The sequence below is a fragment of the Gymnoscopelus microlampas genome (assembly GCF_963454915.1).
Source record: "Gymnoscopelus microlampas genome assembly, chromosome: 3".
Taxonomy (NCBI): domain Eukaryota; kingdom Metazoa; phylum Chordata; class Actinopteri; order Myctophiformes; family Myctophidae; genus Gymnoscopelus; species Gymnoscopelus microlampas.
Window position 1 is genome coordinate 48,402,039 of NC_139940.1, and position 14,425 is coordinate 48,416,463.

The 14,425-nt window shown below is 43.2% G+C and overlaps 1 protein-coding gene across 1 annotated transcript in view; it reads left to right on the forward strand.

The window, feature by feature from the left end:
- Positions 1-266: 266 nt before the first annotated feature.
- The window catches only part of LOC311042017 (uromodulin-like), a 47,123-nt gene continuing 32,964 nt past the window's right edge, over positions 267-14,425 (forward strand). Inside the window, exon 1 of the mRNA XM_084052520.1 lies at positions 267-627. Within this exon, the coding sequence (XP_083908646.1) occupies positions 342-627 (286 nt within the window). The 5' untranslated portion in view covers positions 267-341. The remainder of the gene's footprint in view (positions 628-14,425) is intronic.

Consider the following 14,425-nt stretch of genomic DNA (forward strand, 5'->3'; position numbering starts at 1 on the left):
TCTATTCCGTATTTGGGATTTCAATAATCAGTACAGTTAGTGCTTCGATCGCACATTACATGAGCAAAGGGCCATTTAGGTGCAGAGGTGAGTGGGTGCGTGTCATATGGTTATTGAAGAGATTGCTGGCTTTACAGAGTACAGTGTTACTTGAGGTGAGGAGGAGATCAAGTTCTACCAGTTCTACCTTACCATCCAAAACATTTTTTTTTGGATTGGTATGGTAGCTTCGTCTTAATACGGCTGCATGCTGTGTCACTAGTCAGTGAGTTTAGGTTTGTGCTGGGTCACTAATCAGTGAGTTTAGGTTTGTAATGGGTCACTAGTCAGTGAGTTTCAGGATGGCTTGTGGTGCTTTGCTGTTTGTCCTCTTCTGTGTGTGTGAGGCTGACACTGAAGTCCAGTTCCAGTTTAGTTTCGAGCATCACGACAGCCAAGGAAAAGTGTTGGAGTTGAGCTTCGACCTTCCCCACGACCAAGGAAGAGTGTTGGAGTTTAGCCTTGACCTTCACCACGACCAAGGAACAGAATTGGAGTTGAGCCTCGACCTTCACCACGACCAAGGAACAGAGTTGAAGTTGAGCCTCGAACTTCACGACCAGATAACAGCAAACAAAGAAGACACAGGTGAGGATGATTGACGTGCTTTTACAACATGCATGAGATACTTGTGGTTGCTTTCCATTACGGTGATATCTTGATGAGAAATCTTCTATCATGATGTCTCTCCACCTGTTTCTCTCTTTCTGTCTCTCTCTGCTCATTTATGTCTGTGGTCACTTCGGCTACTCCTACATTCCATTCCATGTTCCACTACACCAGGCTTTTCAAAGCACACGTATGCGTGGAATTTATGGCGGGCGTACTGCACGTTTGGAAAGATCCAATTGATATCAATGATACCGGCTACACAAAACTACACAAAAGGAAAAGGTCTGCACACGTCTTGATGCTCACAACATAATTTAATAACAGACCGGTCAAAAAACTACATTTCGGCCGATGTGGCCTTCGTCAGCTACGACACTTCACCATTTAAGCCACTGCCTATAATAAGATTGGACTCTTTCTGCGAACTCAGCGCTAGTTCGTAACCAATGTCACCGTGTTTGGTATATACTCCTATGTATTCTATGTTGCATTATTCCTTGGTACTTTCCTAGTGTTCCTTGTTCTCTTGTTTTTGACTTTTTGCCTGTCATATACTTTGGAGACCTGCCTGCCCCCTTGGACTTGTTAGCATTTATTTTGGACAGTTCTTTTATCATATTACTCGCTCAATATTGGCTTATGGGAGAGCGCACCCTGGCGTGATCATAGAAGCATTGTTATACACTCCAGGCAATATTATTGGCTGGAACAAGGTTGTGTGCTGGCGTCATCAGCAGGTACCACCCCCTGCGTGCCTTTATAAGCACTGATGAATGCCACCCGTGTCATTGAAATTTCCTCCCTTCACTTAATCACAGAGCATACTCTCAACCTTATCTCTCAGATGGACATCGTGTAGCTTAACAGCTCGACTTGAGACAAGTGTCAAATCTTGGACTCGAGCGTTACCGATTGTGCACTCAGAGATTTGGGGGTAGGCTTATTAAGCTACCTTCGCTCTAGAGAAGAGCTTGTTTTAGCCTCAAAAGCTAACAACAAACACTGTGTTAAGCCTCAGAAGCTAACATACAAAACAAGTAATAATTTGAGCTAAATATAAGCCGAATTAATTACACAATTCCCAGTTTGAATTGCGAACGCCAAACCGAAATAAAAACGAACACCGTTTTTACCTCAGAAGTCGAACCGTGTTACAAAATGTCTAGCCCACCATCCTCCCAGAACGCAGCGGCAAAGAGTGTCTCCCCCGCAGCCAGCGGGTCGAAGAAGCCCGGCCAAAAGCTATGCCCCTGTAACAAAATGTCGGGCTTCGACACCCATACCCGCTGCTTAAGATGGCTGGGCTTGCTACACGCGACCATGGGCCTGCAGCCTGGTTTCTGCGAGCACTGCTAGCGTATGAAAATGAAATTCCTAGTACGACGGCTAAGCAAGCTAGCTAAGCAAGCTAGCTAAGCAAGCTTGCTAAGCGAGCTGACGACCCGGTGCTCGGGGAAACCATGGACACGGAGGGAGGCGGTATCGACCCCGCTCCCCCTGTACATGACTGGGCAGAAAACGCTGACGAACTCCTACCTCTCGAATCTCAGGGGGAACTAGAGCTCATGATGATGGCGGCGGCCCAGACAGAACCGGAGCTGGACGACAATTGCCCGAGTCCATTCGACTCCGTCCTCTACGGCGATGAAGATTACGATCACTTCATACCATTTTCCTCACAGTTCACCCCCCTGTCATCGGCACTGGAAATGCCAGGCCCATGTGGAATGTAGGAGTGGTCGAAGTGGAAAGACAGACAGAAATGATTTGTTTGCTTTAAAAATATATATTCAAAGATTTGCAAACTTTTTCAAGATTTTTTCAAAAATAGCAGATCTACAAGCTCATCGCGTGGCACTCACTCACTGGTAAATACACCTATAGGGACACTGTCCTGCGTGCCAGATGGAAGGAGGCCTGAAAAGTGTGGGAACCCTTGCGGTGGAGCACATGCTCTCCACCGGAGTGTAAACGCTATCCTGATAATGAAATGATCCAACCATGCCATGCACTGTATTCATTGATTGATTGATTGAATACTTTATTAACAGTTTGCAAGGACAAGCACAGGGAAGTACAGTTCAATTCAAGGTCTGTTAAGAGGATTTTAAACCCAAGAAAGCACTATGGCTTGTTTCCATTGGGGTCCATTGTACTTTCAATTTCTTCGAAACCTTTTATGGCAGACAAATATACACTACTAAACAAAAACATTCTATAAACGGGTAGAAATATAAAATAAAAATATGTACAGTAAAACCTTTTTTTTTGGTATGCTTTGACTTTTTAGTGCTCTTTTAGAGTGGTTTTGAAGGAGAGTAAGAATTCACGTTTTTAAAACTGTTGGTAGGGCATTCCACATGTGTGTGGCATACAGCAGTAGAACACATTTAATCCCTTGTTGTTCACACACCTACAGTAGTATATGCCTGCTATGCTAGGAATGGCTGTCTGGCTGTCATGTTTCACATGCGGCAATATTTGTTTGATCTGGCAAATAAACCTGTTGAAGTTGTATTGCGTGTTGTATCACAGTGTGATAATTCCCACGAGCAAGCAAGCAAGCTGGCTAACCCAAGTGTCTGAGCTCTATCACAGCCAAATATAACTCGCCATTTATGAAAAAACGGAAATTCTTTTACATTTTATTTTGTCATGCTGATTATAAATAACATTTAGGCCTAATAAATTACTGTAAATGTTTAGACCTTGAAAATTATACTCTAACTAATAGCCTACAACCTGTTTTTCCATAGCTGTCGGATTGAACCTCTATAAAAATAAGACAAAATTATGGCTGGTTGGTTATTCAACCAGTAAAACAGAAGCGGAACGGATATAGAAGGCAAGAGAGATATATGTAAGAGCTTCCATCAAAAGTGACAGGTGGGCGTATCCTCCTTTGTCTTCCACGCCCACCTGTGGTGATTTAATTATTATTATTGAATTATTATTCATCATAATTAGTATTGTTATTATTCATGTAATATTGAAGGTGTACTCAAGGATGACGTATGTGTGAGGTCATTGTAAGTGTATAATATCTTTGATGTTTCTTTGATGTATCTTTGATGTGATAATGTAATATATATGGTAATAATGTGGTAATAATGTTTTGTTAATATATGGTGGGAATATTATGGTTGGTGTGAATGGGCCTCTCTCTAGTATAGAGAGGGGAATACAATTGTAGATACAATTGTCTAGTATAGAGAGGGAGTAGAGAGAAAGGGTCTCTCTCTAGTATAGAGAGGGGAATACAATTGTAGATACAATTGTCTAGTATAGAGAGAGAGAGAGAGAGAGAGAGTAGAAACTTTTATAAAGTCTCTAGAGTAGACCATGACCATGTGCATGTGGTCAGGCAAACCATGTGCGCTCTGGCCCGCGTGCTGAAGTCATTCTGAGTCTCTGCATGCGTTCTAAACAGTATGTGGTCTTTCCCACATCGGGGATCGGGGGAGAGAGGGTGCAGAGCGAATGGGTTTGAAAGGGGTTACTGGACGAGTTACTCGGCTGGTGGTAGTGACGCAAGAGCTAGCGTGATGCGTGAGATAATTGGGGGGTATTGTCTAAAAGCGGAAAAACAGATTTGAATAAACTTGCAGGTTGATTGCCTACACCTCGCGAGCAATAGGGTCTATAGGAATGAATAGATACAAAAAAAAGACAAAAGGTTGAATTCTCCTTTTAAGTTCTCCTAAAGGCCCCTACATAAATATGAGATTAACTTCTCCTTTCAGAGTCAGACCCTTTATTTAAATGAATTACCCTCCCTCTTTCAGTAATAGAACCTGACTGAGACTTAGAACTACTCCAGTCGCCTCTCATTCAAAGTTCATCTCCCCACATGGCTGATCAGTCCACGCTTAGAGGACCGATAATCACCAGAGCCTTGCAGCGAATCATGTCCGAGAGCGAGCGTATGAAAATGGAACTTGATCGGTTGGATTTCGTCCCTGCGGGATGCGTCGCAATTCTTCCAGAACCCAGGGTGATATTGAAAAAGCTACCAGAGAGTGTCTGCACCGCGTCTATCAAATCAGCCGTGGCTCAGGTTGTAAAAAGTATGATCGACGTGGTATCTGAGGCCCGGGCATCGGAGGAAGAGGAGGAGGAGGAGATGAAAGCCATGGCTCTCATAGAGAGGCGTGCGGATGAGGAAATGGCGGTCCAACTCTTGAGTCGACATTTGTCGTTAAAAGCTGAGGACTCGGATGAATTGGTAATCGATTCGGATTCTGCTCAGGAAGAGGGGAACAGTTTCATCGACGTAGATTTATCCTCACCTAACCCCATACCATCACCACCTTTTGCGGACCCGACTCGACCCACAACGCCGCCTCCATCCTCACCTCCTCCCTCCCCACCTAACCCGATACCATCACCACCTTTTGCGGACCCGACTCGACCCACGACGCCGTCTCCATCCTCCACACTTTGGAGTCCCGCATCTCCTCCGCCGGGCTCGCCTCCTCCCTTCCCACCTATCCTCATACCGTCATCACCTTTTGCGGGCCGGACTGGACCCAGAACACCACCTCCTCCCTCACCACTTTGGGGTCCCACATCTCCGCCGGGCTCACCTCCTCCTCCCTCCCTACTTTTAGTACTTCTCCTGGCCCCTCCATCTCATTTCCCCCCCAGCACCACTCCTCTCCAGCATCCGATTCTGAGGGAGAAGTTGGTACCCCCGCGTACGGATCATTCCCCATCCCCAAGGGTTTGCAGGGTATGTTATTTTATAAAAGAGAGTCTATAAGAAAAGCTATGAAGGAGTGGAATAGAGCAGCTCAGGCGGGGGTGGATAGGCGAAAGGAGATGTGGCGTAGATGTGATAAGAGGAGAGATGAGCAAATGCAAGGTCATGAGACACGGGAGGAACAGACCATGCGCTTTATGGAGGAGGAAGAGGAGATGAGACAGTCTGATTTAGCGCGAGAAGAGGCTAGGGCGAGGCGTAAGATCATGTCTGATTCTGAGATGGAGCGTGGTGGTTCCTTTGGTACTCATTATCACATGCTAAAGTTAAGGAAGGGGAAAAAAAGAAAGATGGATGTACTTTACGTCCCCTTAGCTGAAAACGGTTGCATGCTGTTACAAGACGTGCAATATGCCATCTTAGAGTACAATCGTAGACGTATGAAAGTGATGAAGATGACGCAGGAGGTGGATCAGGATGGTGATGATGAGGATGAGGATGAGGAGGAAGAGGAAGATGAGATGGCAGGGGAGGAGGAGGAGGAGGAGGAGGAGGAGGAAGGGGAGGAGGAGGAGGAAGGGGAGGAGATGAGCGAGGACAGTGATGATGAGGAGAGGGAAAATGAGCTGGAAGAGGAAGATGAGATGGCGGGGGAGGAGGGGCAGCAGGTGGGGGGGAGGGATGACGGGGTGGTGGAGGGGGACGATGAGGGGGAGAGGGGAGGAGAGTTAAGTGACCATGAAGTCATGGAAGCGGGTGACCATGAAGTCATGGAAGCGGGTGACCATGAAGTCATGGAAGCGGAGGAGGAGGAGAGGGGGTCTGAGGGGGATATAATTGTCCCAACGACGATAAATGTTGATCCCCCGAGGTCAGGTTCAGAATCCAATCTGAGCTTAACGCTGCCAAGAAGTCAACGCTACCCCAGGGATGCCATCCATTTGACCGAGGCTTTTAACGCCATATTCCGCAACGTGGTCAAAAGCGTGTTGGAACATCTGAACAGCGAGTGTTTGTGTCACATGAGTTTGATGTTTTCCAGTGAATGTGCGGGGTGTCGAGCAAGCCATAAAGCCTTTGAGATCACCATTCACACTTTGAAGACGTATGGACTACAGCTGAACGAGCGCAAATTCGAGTGCTGCACGCAAGTTTTCCACGACGAAATTAAACTGCTCGATCCTGAAAAAAGGAGTGGAACATTACAGCGTTATCTTACCGATCTAGTTAATCTGCAGAAGGAAGAGGAGGAAGAAGAGGAAGAGGCGAGGGGAATGGAGGCCGAGTGATTCACACACACACACACACACACACACACACACACACACACACACACACACACACACACACACACACACACACACACACACACACACACACACACACACACTCACACACATACACTCCGATTCAATGAGACATCTCGTGTCAGCGGAGGGGAGTTACCCCCCAAATCCTCCCTCCCCTCTCGTGACTGAGCAATCTTTCAGTCTGTCAGATTCGATAGATGACCTCGATCAAATTATCCAAGAGCTGGATGACGCCTACGCTCTCCGAGCGGGATTTAGCGCGGTAAACCCGCTAGGATCAGAACCTGACTCCCTTCAGGAACAATGTAATGGATTACAATCCGAAACTTTGGTTAGAACTGTGAAAAACGCTGTTTGCTTTGTTTTATCTGTGGTAATTCTAGAGATGAAAATGGCGAGGTGTCGCGCATGTACTAATGCGCAAATGCAAGGTTTGCACTACATGTGTTATAAGGGAATGGGTGATTTCTTTCTTAAACGTTATTTTTCTAAGCTTCAAGGTAGAATATTTAACGGGGGGATAGTCGAGGGGGTTCTTAATCTTTTGAAGGACAACATTCTGTTTAATGCAGATCCATGTTTCAACGGTAGTCGCGTGCGCGGTGTTGTCGAATCTGTTTTGATTGAATTATCCGACGTTAAAAGCGTCGGTGTTTATATTACTGCCATATTGACGACTCTCTCAGAAGCAGAAATGCGCTCGATGCGAAACCACTTTGAACTCTTCTGAAACTGTGACTGAAAGATAAGAAAAAAGAAAATGGGGAACTGGTTTTCAAAATTGACACCACCCGGGCTCGAAAACGATAATTGGGTTATTAACAAACTGTGTTTGTTGCTGAAAAAAGTCATAGACGCCCGTGCGTCTAGTACCGAATGTAATTTTGAATGCTGCACGAGTGTAAATAAATTAATTTCAATGTTTGAAATTATTAGAGATTGTAAAGACTACCCGATGGGACAATATGTCATCATTTCCCCACCACATTACACGGATCTGAAAGCTGTGTTGGAATCTGTTTTTAACGCAATGTTAGCGACGGGAGATTCCAATTTTTCATTAAACCATTTATTAGTATTTTACACATTTCTAGCTGATCTAACGGAACGTTATGTACGCGCTGAAACCTTATCTATATCAAAATTGCATATTCTGTTGAGAAATCTACACATGTTTATCCGAGACAAAATAGGCATGGATATTTTGAGGGAAATGTGTATGTCTTTCTAGTATTTTATGTGTATTATTTCTTTTAATTTGAATTTTATTTTCATTATATAGGACCCCAAAAAAATTAGATCGTTAGATTAGAATGATATAGAATAATAGAATTGATTTGTATTATATTTTAATTATTTCTTTTAATTTGAATTTTATTTTCATTATATAGGACCCCAAAAAAATTAGATCGTTAGATTAGAATGATATAGAATAATAGAATTGATTTGTATTATGTTGTATTATTTCTTTTAGTTTGAATTTTATTTTCATTATACAGGATCCCAAAAAAATTAGATTGTTATAGAATTGTGTTGTATTATTTCTTTTAGTTTGAATTTTATTTTCATTATACAGGATCCCAAAAAAATTAGATTGTTATAGAATTGTGTTGTATTATTTCTTTTAGTTTGAATTTTATTTTCATTATACAGGATCCCAAAAAAAATAGATTGTTATAGAATTGTGTTGTATTATTTCTTTTAGTTTGAATTTTATTTTCATTATACAGGACCCCAAAAAATTAGATTGTTATAGAATTGTGTTAGATTAGATCCTTCTCTCTGAGAGAGTATAATAGAAATGTATTTGTATGCGATCTTACTTTTTCTAATAAATAAGAACACTTTTGAAAAATATATCATTGTTTCAGCTTTCCTCTTTCTCTGCACACGAGATCTTTCATGAGCGTTCAAAATGAGCGACGAAGTAGAAAAGATTTTGAAAAAAACCTATTACACTTTAAAACATCCGGGATCCTTTGGCGGACCTGAACGGCTACAAAGGGAATTGATTAACCATGACGGTGTTAAAGTGGATCTGGGTAGGGTTAAAGATTTTTTACAAGGACAGACGGCCTACACGCTCCACAAGCCAGCCCGCTTGAAATATAAACGTAACAGAGTCTTTGTGACAAAACCATTAAAACAGTATCAATCCGATTTGGTGGATATGAGCTCGCTGAGTGTTCATAATAAAGGTCGAAAGTGGCTTTTAACAGTGATTGATGTGTTTTCAAAGAAAGCCTACGCACGAGCGCTCATGAATAAGACAGGAGCCTCGGTGACAAAGGCCTTTGCTGACATACTAAAGAGCTCCAAACTTATCCCCCAATCTTTACAAACTGATATGGGGAAAGAGTTTTATAATTCATTGTTTCAAGGATTAATGAAAAAGCATGGAATCAGACATTTCTCCACGCATAGTATCATAAAAAGCGGGATTATAGAACGTTTCCATAAATCTCTCAGGGGAAAAATGTTTCAGTATTTTACTGCTGAAAACACCTACAAATACATTGATATATTACAGGATTTGTTACAGAGCTATAACGATTCGTATCATAAAAGTATTAAAATGGCACCGAATCAAGTGAGCGAGGCAAATGCGAGTCTGGTATTTAACAATCTATACGGTAATTTCCCTTTGAGAAAAACGAAGCTGAAGATAAAATTTGCATCAGGGGATCACGTACGAATATCCAAGGCCAAGTCTGTGTTCACCAAAGGATATCTGGCTTCGTGGACCACCGAGATTTTTTTAATCAAGCGGGTAATAGCTCGCGACCCCGTGGTATTCAAAATTACCGATTTAGATGGAGAGGAGATCGAGGGGGTGTTTTACGCGGAGGAGTTGCAGAAAATAAAATCTTTATCTAATGATGCATATTTCACTTTGGATAAAATATTGAAACGACGCGTAGTGACCGTGCAAAAAAAGAAAATTAAACAATATTTTGTCTCATGGAAAGACTGGCCGGCTAAATTTAATTCGTGGGTAAACGTCTCTGATATCAAACGGATTTAGCAGATTCATTCATCTCTCTCACACACACACACACACACACACACACACACACACACACACACACACACACACACACACACACACACACACACAGAGAAGAGGCTGTGAGAGAGAGAGAGAGAGACAGCATCTGCAGACAGCAGAGGGGACAGCATCGTCATGGAGCGGAGAGATAGTTTTTATGTGGAACTACCCTCAAACGCTAGTCTTGGAGTTTTTCCAGATAATTCGATATCGAGCTTTCGTGTGGCGTTGGCGGAACAAATCGAATTAGAAGGCGAATGGGAAGTGGGGTTGGTGGAAATTTCCTATCCCCGCACGTGGTACAATTTACCGCCCAAAGACAGTTTTATCGAATACAGATATGTTATGCCCTCGCCACCGGTCACTTTGAGCGAAGCTATTCCCTCGCCCGCGGGCGATGTATCAAAGCGCGTTCCTACGCGTGAAGCGGCCGCCGAACCTCAAACATTTCCCATTTTCAGAACAATGTTTAAAGGCGGATATTACAATAGGCCCGAGGAGTTAATCTACGAAATTAAACAACATGCTCGTCAAGCTCATAAGGAGTTGGATTTTTATTACAACCCTATAACTCGGAAAGTAAGCCTGCTCGGGCGGAGAGAAATGGAAGTGAGAGTAAGTGAGACGCTGGGGCATATATTAGGATGGACTCCTTTGAAATTTTATAACTCTCATAATGTTCCGAAAGGGTGTGTAGATATCACCGGAGGTAAATATAACATTTATCTATACTCGGATATATGCACATATCAGTTGATAGGCGACGCGCACGCACCGCTGTTGAGAACCGTTAAAATTACCGGCGGTTGGGGAGAGATAATCTCTCTGCATTATACAACGCCCCATTATATTCCTTTGTCTAAAGCGCATATCGAATCTATACAGATTGAACTGCGTACGGATACCGGAAAATTGATTCATTTTTTATACGGGAAGGTCCTCGTCAAACTTCATTTTAGACCGAAACCTTCTCACTTTTAATTTTTTATATATTTTTAATAAAAAAAATTAAAAAAAAAAAAAAAAAAATGGCTCATCTGGATCCTTATAGATTTGTAAATTATTATAATAATCAGATCGGAGGGGGACATTATTTCGTGGGCGCCCCCGTACAGTACGGACAATCCGGAAAAGGGATAGGCTCCCTTTTCGGTAGATTATTCCGATTTGTTACTCCTCTGCTAAGAACCGGGGTGAACATCGCTAAACCTCATTTAAAGACAGCTGCAAAGTCTATCGCCGGCGAGATTGCATCGACGGCTATTAAAAAGTTCACCTCCATGGGAAGTGATAAACAAGAGGGGAAGGGGGGTCTGAGAACCCTCGCGCGATTACCGCGTTTAATCCCACCCGGAGTGAGAAGATATAAAAAAAGACGGATGAAAGTTTCTCCCTCATTTAGAAAACGCGCTCGCAAAATCAAGAAGTCACGCCTCGGCAAGAAGTTCATATTTTAGACATAGACAACATGACGGCTCCGATTCATCACAAATCAGGGGAATGTACCATCAGCTCGTTGGATTTATTTACGGCGCCGCTTACTCAATACTCCGTGGAATCAGAAGCATTTATTGAGTATTTTCCCATTTCTGCCGTTACGAACGAGATTAATGGGGGGAGCCCTCTGGAATTTTTTATAGCCGGAGACGAACGCTTCATCGATCTTAACGATGTCATATTAAGTCTTAGATTAAAAATAACAAAAGCGTACGGGGCTGCTTTAGCCGCCGACGACAGAGTCGCGCTCATCAACTATCCTATCAATACAATTTTCTCACAATGTGACGTTATACTGGGAGATAGACAAATATCTCAAAGTTCAAACAGTCATAGTTTCAGAAGTTATCTGGAAACATTGCTTAATTTTTCCGATGCCACTCTGAAGTCCTACTTCACCGCCTCGCTCTTCTATAAGGATACGGCAGGCTCGCACAATGTCACCACGCTGGATGGTTTAAACGCCGGGTTTATCTCACGCGCCCGTCACAGTGCTCTGGGGCGCGAATTTCACGTATTAGGCCCTTTACATTCGGACCTATTTTTTTGTGAAAAATTAATGTTAAATAACCTGGATCTGCGGATTAAATTGATCAGAGCCAGCGATGCGTTTAGTCTAATGTGCCCGGCGGATTCGACATTTAAACTGCATATTTTGGGGGCTTCGCTTTTAATTAAAAAAGTTAACGTCAGCGCACCGGTACGTCTGGGGATCGAATCGGCTTTAATGAAAAGCAATGCCATTTACCCCATTTCACGTATAGCCGTGAAATCGTACACCATTCCTGTCGGGACGCGATCGTTCACGCAGGAAAACCTGTTTCTGGGCTTAGCCCCAAAGTACATCGCAGTGTGTCTTCTGAACCACCAGGCATTCACCGGGAGCAGAGCTTTAAATCCGTTCAACTTCCAGCATTTCGACCTACAGCAAATATCCATAAACGTTAACGGTCGTCAAATTCCCAGCGCCGCTTATCATCCGGACTTTCAGCACAGCCTAAGCGTGAGAGAATTCTACAACCTGTATCTGGCCACGGGTCGACACCTCAAGGATTTGCCGCTGGCCATCAATCGAACCGAATTTAACCACGGCTACACAGTATTTCTATTTAATGTTTCACCGTCAGATTATTCTTGCGCGTCGCCCAACATTTCGGGTTCTATCCGTTTGGAAATTTCTTTCAGAGTCGATCTCCCCGCCACCGCCACCCTGCTCGCATACGCCTCGTTCGACAGTATTATAGAAGTCGATTCTAAAAGACAGGTATTGGTAGATTATTATTAATCTATCGGGAGGGAAATGAATACTCACGAATTGGAATATTTATTATTTAAATTAATAGGTAGAAAGCTGTTTAAAGGGGTCTTTGCCAGCGATACTCTACCATTTCTAAAACTACCAGGATTTTATATCGTAAATGCCGACGAACGATGTAAAAAGGGTAGTCATTGGCTATGCATAACCCTGGAAGAAAACGGCTCCGGAACATTCTTTGATAGTTTCGGTTTTGGTCCTCATCACTATTCCCCGGATATAATAAACTTTTTGGAAATTCAACAAAGTATCACTTATCAGACCGACGTGTTGCAAGATTTGCATTCATCAGTTTGCGGTCAGCACTGCGTTTTCTATCTGTGTCAGCGTGCAAAAGGCCTGCGCTACAAGGACGTCATAAAACTATACTCTACAGATTGTTATCGGAATGATAAAATGGTTTTTGATTTTGTGAAAAAAAATAAAATGTGTATCCCTATGAAGCCCAATCTTCCTTGTATAAATAATTGCATTATCCAAGGGTCTTGCCCTTTTTATTCATAATGAAAAACATGTGACAAAAAAAATGAGGATGTACAATTTGTTTATTTGTTTCAAAATAATTCAATAAAATTTACAATTACAATTTTTGTTTCATTTGTTTCATTTCACATTTCTATTCATCTCTCTGTCTATGAGAGTTTATAAAAAAAGAGGATCCATCACAATTAAATTCTACTCTCTCTATACTAGAAAGAGAGTGGTTCTACTAAATACATTTCTGTTTCAATTACTCTCTCTCTCTATACTAGAAAGAGAGAGGCACTACAGCATCACATGGAGTCTAGTTCAATTCTACTCTCTCATTGAGAGAGGCACCAACACAATACTAATTCACAATCCTATTCTACTCTCTATACTAGAGAGAGGATCTATACTAAATACATTTATCACCCATCACATTCCACCACCCCCTCCTCCATTCCGCCCCCTCTTCGTCCGCAAGCCCGCTCTTTTTGGATCTTCTGCAAAGATTCCCGAGCGTGGTGTAAAAGTTGAAGGAGAGATCCGAGGTCGTCGGTTTCCACGCAGATTCGGATGGGGAATAAAAGTTCCTTTTCAACCACAGAGTGGGGACGGCATGTGTCGAATTCCAGCCGTGAAGTGTCCGCACAATATCTCAGCAGGATCCATTTTTTAGATCTGCTGCAGTCGACCAGAATACCGGTCTTTTTCCCAAACCCTGTCACGTCTATGCTGCTTTGAACATAGTTGTCGCTCACTCTTCTGAGATATTCTATCATGGTAGTGACGGCTATGAAAAAACCTGGAAACAAACTTTCTGAAACTTCCAAGCTTTCACGTCCGCCAGACAAGTGAAATTCTCTGCTTGAGCGACCATTTCGACGCGTGGAGATGATGACCGTTGTCTCGTCACCGTCACCGTCCTCTTGAAATGAAACGGCAAGTGTGGTGGCCACGGGAGTCGAGTGATTCAATTTCCAGGTTCGGGAAAAAAATGACATTTTGATGGTGGTGTTGATTCCCTGCTGCCGAAGCTGCTGCTGCTGCTGCTGCTGCTGCATTAGAGTTTGAACTTGATGTAGAACCCCCTAGAACTTGATCCAGCTTTATACACGCGGTCTCACTCATCAATATTCATCGTCAACCGTTTCCCACGTTAAAGAACTGAGGGCTCGCTCACCACGTTTTTTGTCCTTCCTGGTTTGCCTCCTCTTTGTTCTCGACTGGGGGGTGGGCGGGGAACTATAATAATCGGACCTTATCGGTGTCTGCTGCTGCTGCTGCTGCTGCTGCTGCGAGGGGCTCCCTTGCCGGCTGGCTTTGTATTGTTCCCTAGCAGCAGGGTTTCCGAAGACTGCTGTGGGAATATTTAATTTTGCTAAAGTTGATAAAAACAACTCCCACCCTTTAGGATTCGCCGCGGTCTTTTTCCCACG